This window comes from Pan troglodytes, chromosome 6 (genome assembly GCF_028858775.2).
Source record: "Pan troglodytes isolate AG18354 chromosome 6, NHGRI_mPanTro3-v2.0_pri, whole genome shotgun sequence".
Classification (NCBI taxonomy): domain Eukaryota; kingdom Metazoa; phylum Chordata; class Mammalia; order Primates; family Hominidae; genus Pan; species Pan troglodytes.
Window position 1 is genome coordinate 13,259,901 of NC_072404.2, and position 12,099 is coordinate 13,271,999.

Genomic DNA, 12,099 nt, shown 5'->3' on the forward strand with positions numbered 1-12,099 from the left:
GGTTAGATTTTAATTTTGCAACATATTTTGTGGCATAATCAGGTTTAAAATGCTTGAAGTTACCATATATGTAAATTTTTTCTTCATGTTCTTTGCATTTAAGTGACTGGAAGAGTTCATTCCTTCCACTGAAATCACTGAATAACTACCTTGGCTACTTGGTGCCAATGATGAAGGCATCATATTTATACCCCTCAAAGGATTCACAGTCTAGGAAGAAGCAGACAAACGAAGACTTTCGTAAGTGCTATGGAGAGCCAAGGAACCATCTGGATCTGCTGGGAATTCCTGGGGCAGGAAACTGAGGATGGGACTGTGGTCCAGGGAGGCTGACTCTGACCAGGTTGGGACAGGGAAGGGAAGCGTTCAGGCAAGGTGGTCGGCCTTCTGTCAGAGCATACTGCATTACAGTACTCGAGTAAACTTATGAATCAGGGCACATAGCAGAAACAATGACAAGAAATGTTGGAGACAGATGGACTCTTGAAGACCTTTGTGTCATGTTGAAGAGTGTGAACTTTCTCCTGGGCAGTGGGACTCACATGATCCCTAGGCAGAGAAGAGCTCTGGTGGAACTTTTATTTAACAGAGATGATCATAGCAGCCAGTGGAGGGGTTTGAGGTTCCTAAATAATTCACGCAAAAAAAAAAAAAAACCAGACATCAGAAGGCTGTGGTAGTAGTAATGGATGAGGAGGACAGGCCTGGAGGGACATTCCAGAAGAAGAATGAGGGGCTTGGTGAATAACTGGAAGAAAGGATGAGGGAAAGAAGGAGTCTAAGAGGAGGCAAATGACAGTGGGGCCATACTCTGAGAGAGGCAGGAGTGGGATAGGGGCAGGTTGGGAGCTCATGAAGATGACTGAGCCCAGCTTGAGTCTGGCTGAGTCTCATACGTCTGTAAGACATCCACCTAGAGATGTCCACGGGCAGCCAAGGATGTAAGATCTGGCGCTTGGGAGAATTGTCCAGGCAGGAGGCAGATTTAAGAAATGTCAATGTACAGTTGGCTGTTAAAACAGGGACTAAAAATAAGATTGCCTAGAACAGGGCTTCTCAGCCTTTTTGAAAGCAGTGTGTTTCCCCTTCCCCACATTTGATAAATACATTCTTTCTGCTTAAAATAAAAACACTATTTTTTCATTCACTATATGCTTTCACTGTACTATAGAATTAGCTTTTTCAAACTGTATGTCCCCCTGCCTTTAGTGGCTACATTCCCTGAGAGTTTGAAGACAGGGAAGACTGGGGCCAGACACTGGGAAATGCTAACACCGAAGTGACATGTGGAGAAACAGAGTCTTTTTAAATAATTTTATGAGATGTATTAAAACATTTAATGCCATCAATGGCATTTGCCTCTTAAAAGAGGAGTTTGTTAGTCTGAAATGAATCTGCACAATTGATAGCTATTGGGGGATACATTCGATCACAGAAAGGATAAGAGGGGGAGAGGAAAGAGGCCTTCTGAGAACAGCTCTCATGGGGGAGCAGCCTGAACTTGGTATCAGACAGGCCACCTCTAGCTATAAGGGCTCTGCTACATGCCAGCTAGATGACTTTGGGCATAATGTCCAACCTGACTTGTGTGTCTCCATTTGATGTGGAGATACTGTCTACCTCATGGAGCCATGCAGATTAAAGGTGGGATCTTAGGTAAGAGAAGGTTATGGCCATCAGCCTGTCACCGTCTTCTTGTACCACAACCCACGAGTCCTACACTGCATGGGGGTTTGGCCAGCATTCATGCTGTGAACCAGTCCTCATTTCCAAGCTCTGTCCAAATCCCCTGAAACCACCTGCTGTTTGGTCTCTTCTTGGCTGGGCCCATGCATCCAGGCCAGTGCTTCAGCTCTCCAAACCTGTGGTCACTTCAACCGAGAATTCTGGAATTGCATGCATCCAGAATGCGACATAGAGGGACATATGTGCATGCCCTTTGGCCCCAAGGACTTCTAACCTGGAGGAAGGAGTGCAGCTGGAGAAGGACGACGGTTCCAGAGCAGGGGCCTCTAAAACACCCTGCAGTACTAGGTAAGGAGCCTAACATGTACTGATGTACAGGAGCCTAACACAGAGCCTGTCACACACTAAATTCTCACTTAATGCAAATTCTCTTTTCCTTCACTCTTCTCGTCTTGCTAGTCTCTTCTTCCAGAATCTAGAAAACCAAAGTCAGCAGAATGATGTCCCTACTTCTAAGGTCTCTGCCTCTTGGTTGAAAAGCTTCCACTCAAGAGATAAAGCCTATCCTGCCCTCAAACACCATCATACACCATTTTGTCTGCTCTGGACCCCGAGACCACATCTTCTATCATAGCATGTATCACTCTGTAGGTGAACATCTTTGTTGTCTTTCTCTCCACCAGGCTGTGAGCTCTCTCAGTTCCAAGAAGTAGCCTCACTCTCCACTATTTCCCCAGTGCCTATTTTGGAGCCTGATCCAGAGTAAGGTTTACTGGATACATCCAATAAAGGTTGGTGAAATGAATGAATGAATAAACGAATGGAGAAAGGAAACCAGTCCCTCTCCCCACGTTGGGACAGTAGGGCAGGTATAAACCTACAGGGAACGTTCCTCTGCTCATTTACATACACTCTCCCCTGCTACTTTTGGGGAGAAATTGTGCATATGTAGCTACTTCATCTACTATGGGCATCTTTCGGGGTCTGACTTGCGGTGGGGAACAACAAAGAGAAAAAGGCAGACAGTCCGCGGAACACATGTGCAGTTCTGTTGGTCACATGCCCAGCTCTCAGCTCTTGCCTTCACCACCTGAACTGCCACTCCCTCACACTTGGATGTTCCTAGTACATTGAATCAGCCCCACTAGACCACAACCCTGGAAAAGTCTAACAGGAAAAAAGGAAAAGGTCTGTGATTTTCCTCAACCCCAGAAGATAGATTGCCTTCAAAGCAGAAAGGAAGAATGAGACTTTGCCTTCCACTCATGAGACTTTAAAGAGTCAGTTTTCTGTTCTTAATGGTGTGGGGAGAAGAACAGGGAAACGTTTATAGATGCTCAAAAAATACTTATTGAATAATTGAATCAATATATAACTATAATCCCAATTTTGTGATTGCTGCTCTTCTCAGAGCACTTCTAAAGGAACTAGTTCAGGAAAAAAGAGTCCTCATTCTAAAATGAGATGAACCACATAAATTAAAGTCATTTGGTAATCTGGCTTTTTTGAAACAGCTCACCTCCTTGTTGGCCAGTAACAGCAGTGTGATCATTTCTACCAAGGATCCGAGTGGAGTAGTCACACACACCCACCACAAGGCAGGACAAGGTTTTATTTCTCCCCTCATAGTCAGATTCCATTACCTCATGCATCTAAGTCAACACTGGGCTGGTAGTAGTTGCTCTCATTTAAATAGAAACTGGGATTCTGCATCCAAAAAATTCATAATTCTAAAGCTAAAGCATGAATGCAACAATTTTGCAAGCACAAAACCCTCAATTACCCTCTAGAATGGATACTCACTGTAAGTCCTAGGTCTCCTTTGGGTCCTTGTAAACCCTACTTAGTAGAAGAAGAGTAAAAGTCAATATAGGTTGGAACCAGTTAGAGTATAAAATCACAGTGAGACATTAAAAACTACTTCTTGCCTGTTTTCCTGGAGATCCAGGCTCTCCAATTTCTCCTTTATCACCTTTCTTTCCCACATCGCCCCGTTCTCCGTGCTCTCCCTTTACACAATAGGGTAAAATGATAGGTTCAGAATGTGAATCTAAAAGCCAGATAAGAAAAGCTCTATAATTTGGTTTATCTGCAACTGGCATCTCTTGAAGACCTTCAGTTCTTGTTTATACAAATGCAGTATTTGAAAAAAAATTGGGGGTAACTTATTTACATCCCATCAGATACCATAATCTAATTCATGATGAACCAGAGGTCTCAGAGTGAAGAGACCTTGAGATATAATACCATCTAATCGGCTCACCTTTCAGGACATACAACTATTACACAATTTACCAGGTACCTGAGTTATCTGGTATCTCCTACATGGTATGTTGTAAGTATGTTGTAAGATAACTAATAAATCCTTTATTAGTTATCTTCTGAGAATAAAGAAAATGAGATTTTTTTAAACATAGAGATGGGATCTCACTATATTGCTCAAGCTGGTCTTGAACTCCTGGCCTCAAGCAATCCCCCTGCCTCAAGCTCTCAAAGAAAAGGACATTTTATAAAGTGAACCTATTTATAGGTAGAAAAAGCAATGCACAAGGATTTTATTTCGAGTGGATTGTTTTTCTTCTGAGAGTTGTAAGGGGAAGCGTGACACATATATGAGAGTTCTTCCAAAGTTAAAGTTAAGCTATTGCGATCCTAAGCCTAAGCATTTCTCTAAGATCCTGAGACACTTACCTTCTGGCCTGGGAGGCCATGGCCCATTGTGCCCTTTGGGCCTGGGAAGCCTTGTGGTCCTTGTTCCCCCTACATAGGATATGAGAAAGAGATGTTCTATTAATTTCCCAGGATAGTTTGGATATTCTTTGGGTCAGAAACACACTTACGGTTTAAAACTGCATTATAGTATTATCTAAATTTGGGGGGAAATATATATATATATGTATATAAATACATACGTGTATGTGTATATGTGTATGGCTCAATGGTTTGCTAGTAAGTGTTTAACAACTAAGACTAGGATAGGAGTGAGGGCTCTGATTTATGCCATTTGCCTATTTCTGTGGTGTAAATACTTTCACTGTGGCTAATTTCAAGCTATGAACACATCAACCAGTTCACACATAACAGATAGCTGCTATTTCAGCTATGGTAGTAAAGGTGGGTTCCATCTTCTTTACATTTTTCCATGTTTTCTGGTATGTTAAAAAACACATGTTATTGGCTGGGCACGGTGGCTCATGCCTGTAATCCCAGCACTTTGGGAGGCTGAGGCAGGTGGATCACCTGAGGTCACGAGTTTGAGACCAGCCTGGCCAACATGGCGAAATCCTGTCTCTACTGAAAACACAAAAATTAGCTGGGCATGGTGGTGCGCACCTGTAGTCCCAGCTACACAGGCGGGTGAGGCAGAAGAATTGCTTGAACCCAGGAGGCAGAGGTTGCAATGAGCTGAGATTGCACCACTGCACTCCAGCCTGGGCAACAAGAGTGAAACTCCATCTCAAAAAAAAAAAAAAGAAAAAAAATGTCATTTTAGTAACGGGGAAAAGAGTATATAACAGCATCCATCCACAATTAATGCCAAGTTATTGTTTATGTAATTCCCTTTATACTGTTAGTTCCATCTCTCATAATTTGTAGCAACATTCAGGACTTGTTTCCAGATTTCTCCATCACATTTTAACATTATTTCTTGCCCCACCAAAACCACACAGTTTCCAAGGGGTTTCATGGTGTTGAGCATGAAACAGAAACAATCACTAGCAAGTATATAAAGTCATAGTTCTAATGCTCCTTGGATCCTATACTCAATCCTTATTTGACTCTGGATAATTATTAGTAATGAGTCTCTGGCAAAGGCTTGAAGGACCACGGGCTCCTCGGGATTGATCTGTGGTTTTCAAAACTATCCTGATCATGCCCACCAAGATCATTGGCATGCTTGATAAAAATTGCATCTCCCAGGCCCAACCTCAAACCAACTAAATGAGAATCACAGGTGAAGGTAAAGGCAAAATAGGCATTTTGCCATAAGTCTGCTAAAGCTTGAGAGCCACTACTCCAGGAGGCATGATGGGATTTACGAGGCACTCCTGGAAGGGGCCACAGAGGTTTCCTTGGAGACCATTACAACTTTGGGCACCTCAACATCCCTAAGCCTCCTTTACCTTTTTCATTGGCTGTCAAGCTTTTTCAAATCAAAAGGGCCCATTCTCTTTTAAATTGTTATAATGAAATATTTCAAAACAAAAATCATATAGAATAAAGTAAACACCTATCTACCACGTTAAAAAATAAAACAGATACAATTCAAACCTCTTAGGTACTCATCCCCAATCCTATTTCTCTGAGAGAAAAAATCTCTATCTGAAATTCATATTTATCATTTGTACCCATGTTTTTATGCTTTAACTACATTTCAAAATAATACATCTTTTTTTGGTTGTTTGTTTGTGGTTTTTTTTTTTGTTTTTTTTTTTTGAGACAGAGTCTCACTCTGTCAACCAGGCTGGAGTGCAGTGGTGTGATCTCGGTTCACTGCAGTCCCCACCTCTCAAGTTCAAGCGATTCTCCTGCCTCAGCCTCCTGAGTAGCTGGGATTACAGGTGTGTGCCACTATGCCTGGCTAATTTTTGTATTTTTAGTAGAGACAGGGTTTCACCATGTTGGCCAGTCTGGGCTCAAACTCCTGACCTTAGGTGATCCACCTGCCTCGGCCTCCTAAAGTGCTGGGATTACAGGCATGAGCCACCACACCTGGCTGATATTTTTAACATTTTAAATTTCCAATAAATGATATATTTATGCATCCAATTTTTTTAAAAAACCTCAATATTATCTATTTGAAATTTGTATGTGTGTGTGTGTGTGTGTGTGTGTGTGTATATATGAGGTTCTAATTTGTTGATCGTCTCTCTGCTATAAAGTATTTCATTAAATAACTGAATACAACTTATCCATTAGCCTTTTGATGCACATTTAGGTTATTTCCAATATTTCTGTATTAAAAATAATATTTTAAGAATATCCTTTTATATGCCTTTGCACACTTGTATACATTCCTAGGAGGAAACTCTTACATCGAAACAAATATTATATCAAATGGTACAAAATAAAATGAACACAGCACAGGTTCTCTGAAGCTGAACTAAAGGGCTCCACTTTTCACACACCCACCACTAACCTCTCACGGCACACTGGCTTGACTGAACTCTAAGGCTCTTTTTATTCTCTTACATGTGTTTCTAAACTGGTTGTAGGTATGGTGTTATGGTATTGCCTCCCCAGTTCAACACCAGAGGACTTAAAATAAGTTCTTTACAGGGGTGAGATTACAGAGAACTTAATTCACTGAATGTCTTTTCACTTTGGTATCTCTTGAGCCAAACCCAGCGCAGTAACATAGTGGGCCCACTGGAAATGGGTATGCAGTGTTGCACTACAATGTCTTGGGCCCACCTAAGGAGGCTCACCCCGAAGAGGAGTGCTTCCTCTGTTAGTTGCTTAGAGGGAACAAGTAGGGATGATTGGTCTTCTTTATTCAGTTTAAAGTCAGGATAGAATACAGTAGGCCCCCTTTATCTGTACTTTCATTTCCCATGGTTACACTTACCCACAGTCAACTGTGGTTGGAAAATAAGTGAGTATAGTATAATAAGATATTTTGAGAGAGACCACATTCACATAACTTTGATGACAGTATATTGCTTATAGTTGTTCTATTTTATGATGTGTTTGTTAATCTCCTACTGTGCCTAATTTTAAATTAGGCCTTATTATAGGTATGTGTATATAGAAAAAACATAGCATATTTAGGGTTTGGTAGTATCCAAGGTTTCAAGCACCCACTGGGAATATCGGAACATATCTCCTGCAGATAAGGAGGGACTACTGTAATCTTTTCCCACCAGGAAACTTGATATCATTGGGAGCCCCAGAACCCTGGATAGGAATTTGTGCCAGTTAAATAAACCCTAAACATTAAACTGACACTGGCATTCCAAGATGAAAATTCAATCAAAAAAAGGAGAGGAGAAAAATTTGTCCTGTTTCCAAAGATGGCACTCCCAACATAGGTGTCATGAAGATGAATAGGTGGGAAAGTGTAGATAACACAGAACAGCCTCATGATGCTCACTGCAAAACACGCTCTAATAGGAGTGGGTCTGCAGCCTGCTTCTGAATATGAAGGTTAGTGGGGTCTGCCTACATACAGACTAGCAGCCAGCCCCCAGAGTGATATGCAGGACTGCAGGCAGCTACCTGCCTGAGGTTATACCATCTTCTTCTGTTCAAATCCAAAGGAAAACAAACACAAATAGTATAGGAACGATATCCTCTTAAGAAAGACGTCTTGGTAAATTACACTTTGGTATAAATTTGTTTTCTCAGATTTTTTGTGGAGGTGAATGAGGACATTTTCATTCAATGAGGTACCTGGTAGAAGGTTTGGGTTGCAGGGGAGATGCGTCAGACCGCTGTACCTAAGTTAGGGGGTACAGTTGGCCAGGGATAAGACAGACTAAAGGCTCATGGGAGAACACTAAGAGGAAATCCATGGTTGGCTTTGTCTCAACCTGAAAGGACAGAACAGTGTGATAAACAGAGGAGCTGAGACTGTGGTGTGATGGTGAATTATCGCTGGGAGTTATATGTTTAGACAAAGTGAATCCAGAAAGAATGCCATACCTTTCTGACAATTACTCAGAATAATTATTTCTTTTGCAATATTTCAGATTCCTCCAGTAGCTAATACAGAAGATGTCCAATACATGTTCATGACTAACTAGCTGCCTTTAAGAAATGACACAATTTCCTAATATAGCTAAAACCTATTGTTGTAAGGGGAAGCATGACACATGCCCTGAGGGAAAAAACATTAGAGTAGCAAATTATCTTGTTAGGGTAATGTTCAGGAATTTCTTTTGCATTACTTCACAATATAAGTATTTTCTATATAACTGTTAACACTATAGATATTCCAGGCAGCTAGATTTCCCTATAATAAAGGCAATTCATTTTCTTTTTAATCGCTAGTTTCCCTTCAAAATACTTAAAGGCTTCCTATAACTTTCAGAGTAGACTATCTAGCTAAAAGCCTTTAGCAAGTAAATCCATGTCTGATCTTGGCAGAGGTGAATGCTATCCAATCAGACTTTTAAATGTATAAGTCTCAGGAAAATGATAAACAATGATTTGAGTGTGGGTCAGAAACAACTGCAGGAAACAACCTATTTTATTGGAAGCTATAATTAAATCTAAATTTCAAACCCTGGTTAATCACTATATCACCACATTAGATGTGTCCTGATGAAGAAGTGATCATTTTCATTTTTCAGATGACTGCTGGTTCTCTGGGAGAGAAATTTCTAAGAATAATGCACATCTACCTGAATGTTTCCATTGATTTATTTTTGCATTACTGATACGTCAGGAAACAATGATTTTTCTTTCGAAATGTTTTCTCAGTAAGGTGTGGTAAGAAAAAAATCAAATTTATAGATGATCATAAAATGTAAAATGGACATCTGGCTTCTGCCAGTGTGTAGAAAAGTGGAAAAAAATGCTACTCTCATTCTTGAAGCCCCAACAACAAAAAATGAGAACTAATCTGTGAAGTCACAGCTTTTCTTGAATCCATCATAGAGCTGTGGTTGCAGGGCACCCCGCCAATTCAGCATCTAAGGAAAGTCAAGATCCTTCAAGGAGACACAGGCTTGGATATTCACCTACCTGGTGGAGGTGCCACATGTTATACAAGCTGGTAAGAATTTAGCTAAAATTTTTAACAGGATGCTAAAGGCTGAGTGTGGGATAGCAGGAGGGGATAGGACCCCTGGGAGCTGCAGGTACAAGAGAAAGTCACAGCTACTCACAGACTCTTCTCAGGGACTTTGCTGGTGCTCAAGAGAAAGACTGCGGCCAGGACTAGGGTCAGGAGTAGGCTTCCCTTGTGGTGCTAGCCTGGGAAGGGAAGCAGCAGTCCCACAGGTCTCAGTCTGTTTGTGCTGCTATAACAAAATACCATAGACTGGGTGGCTTATAAACAACAGCAGATTATCTCTCACAGTTCTGGAGGCTAGAAAGCCCACGATCAAGGAATTGGCAAATTCAGAGTCTGGTGAGGGTCCACTTCCTGGTTCATAGGTGGCACCTTCTTGCCGTGTCCTCACATGGTGGAAGGGACAAGACAGCTCCCTGGGGCCTCCTTTATAAGGGTGCTAATCCCATTCCTGAGGACAGAGGTGACCTAATCACCACCCCAAGGCCCCACTTCCTAACGCCATCGACTTGGGGGTTAAAATTTCAACATATGAATGTGGGGACCATATGAATTTTCAGACCACATTCTGTTTCCTTTTGAAGGAAACAGAATAAACCTTGCAAGAATGAATCCTGGGCCCAGATCTTTAGAGATGCCCTACTATTTGTAGAGGGTCAGGAAACCACGCCCAGACCATTAGAGGCCTCCTCGTATGGGTTTGCTGGAACACATAAAACTGCATACTAAAAAGAGTAAATTTTACTGCATATAAATAATCCTTTACTAAAGAATAAAACAATACTTTAAAAAGTTAAAAAGAATTAGATAAACACTTGGCAAAATTTAAATGAGTTCTATAGATTAAATAGTATTATATCAATAATTTTGTGATGTTTATTATTGTACTGTGTTATATAAGAGAAAGTGCTTGTTTGTAGCAAAAATACTGATGTATTAGGAGTAAATGGGTACCAAATCTGAATTTTACTCTCAAGCATTTCAGAAAAATAATATGACACACACACACACACACACACACACATATATATATATATATGCAAAGTGATATAGCAAATGTGGTAATATTAACATTTATAGAATCTGGGTAAAGGATATATAAAAATTCTTTGTATTATCTTTGCAACTTTTTTTGCAAGTCTGAAATTATTTCAAAATAAAAGTTAAACATTAATACATAAAATGAATGCATGAATAAACGTACCAAGTGGTTGCAAAAAGATGTCAGCTATCACTGCTGCAGCGGCTAAAGCATATGAGTATACAGGTACTTTGCCTACTCAAAGTTTGGGAGCCCAAAGGCTAAAAGAACATCAAAAGACCTAAAACAAAGCTACAGGTGTGGATTTCTCCCTACGCAGAAACAGCTTCTGCTGTTTGAATTCAGGAGGCTTCTACTGTTACCAGAAGCCTCTATACTTCCCTAGGATTTGTATTCATACCAATTTCAGTTCAATTTTTTTAATTATAATTTCTGGGGTACATGTGCAGAACCTGGTTTGTTACATAGGTATGCATGTGTCACGGTGGTTAGCTGAACCCATCAACCCATCATCTACATTAGACATTTCTCCTAATGCTATCCCTCCCCTAGCCCCCCACCCCATGACAGGCCTTGGTGTGTGATGTTCCCCTCCCTGTATCCATGTGTTCTCATTTTTCAACTCCCAGTTATGAGTGAGAACATGCAGTGTTCAGTTTCCTGTTCTTGTGTTAGTTTGCTAAGAATGATGGTTTCCAGCTTCATCCACGTCTCTGCAAAGGACATGAACTCATCCTTTTTTATGTCTGCATAGTATTCCATGGTGTATATTGCCACTTTTCTTTATCCAGTCTATCATTAACGGGCATTTGGGTTGGTTCCAAGCCTTTGCTATTGTGAACAGTGCCGCAATAAACATGTGGGTGCATGTGTCTTTATAGAATGATTTATAATCCCTTGGGTATATACCCAGTAATGGGATTGCTGGGTCAAATGGTATTTCTGGTTCTAGATCCTTGAGGAATCGCCACACTGTCTTCCACATGGTTGAACTAATTTACACTCCCACCAACACTGTAAAAGCATTCCTATTTCTCCACATCCTCTCCAGCATCTGTAGTTTTCTGACTTTTTAATGATCGCCATTCTAACTGGTGTGAGATGGTATCTCATTGTGGTTTTGATTGGCATTTCTCTAATGACAGTGATGATGAGCTTTTTTTCACGTTTGCTGACTACATATATGTCTTCTTTTGAGAAGTGTCTGTTCATATCCTTCACCCACTTTTTGATGGGGTTGTTTTTTTCTTGTAAATTTAAGTTCTTTGTAGATTCTGGATATTAGCCCTTTGTCAGATGGATAGATAGCAAAAATTTTCTCCCATTCTGTAGGTTGCCTGTTCACTCTGATGATAGTTTCTTTTGCTGTGCAGAAGCTCTTTAGTTTATTAGATCCCATTTCTCAATTTTGGCTTTGGTTGCCATTGCTTTTGGTATTTTAGTCATGAAGCCTTTGCCCATGCCTATGTCCTGAATGGTATTGCCTAGGTTTTCTTCTAGGGTTTTTTTTTAAGGTTTTAGGTCTTACTTAAGTCTTTAATCCATCTTGAGTTAATTTTTGTATAAAGTGTAAGGAAGGGGTCCAGTTTCAGTTTTCTGCATATGACTAGCCAGTTTTCCCAACACCATTTAT

The 12,099-nt window shown here is 40.6% G+C and overlaps 1 protein-coding gene across 5 annotated transcripts in view; it reads right to left on the minus strand.

Annotated features, from left to right (window-relative positions):
- Positions 1–12,099, minus strand: part of COL28A1 (collagen type XXVIII alpha 1 chain) — a 177,025-nt gene that overhangs the window by 20,940 nt on the left and 143,986 nt on the right. For all 5 annotated transcript variants that reach the window (XM_063815224.1, XM_063815223.1, XM_063815221.1 and 2 more), the window contains 3 exons: positions 4,378–4,446; positions 3,615–3,695; positions 3,490–3,525 (listed from right to left, as the gene is read on the minus strand). In XM_063815224.1, the coding sequence (XP_063671294.1) occupies positions 3,490–3,525; positions 3,615–3,695; positions 4,378–4,446 (186 nt within the window). The remainder of the gene's footprint in view (positions 1–3,489; positions 3,526–3,614; positions 3,696–4,377; positions 4,447–12,099) is intronic.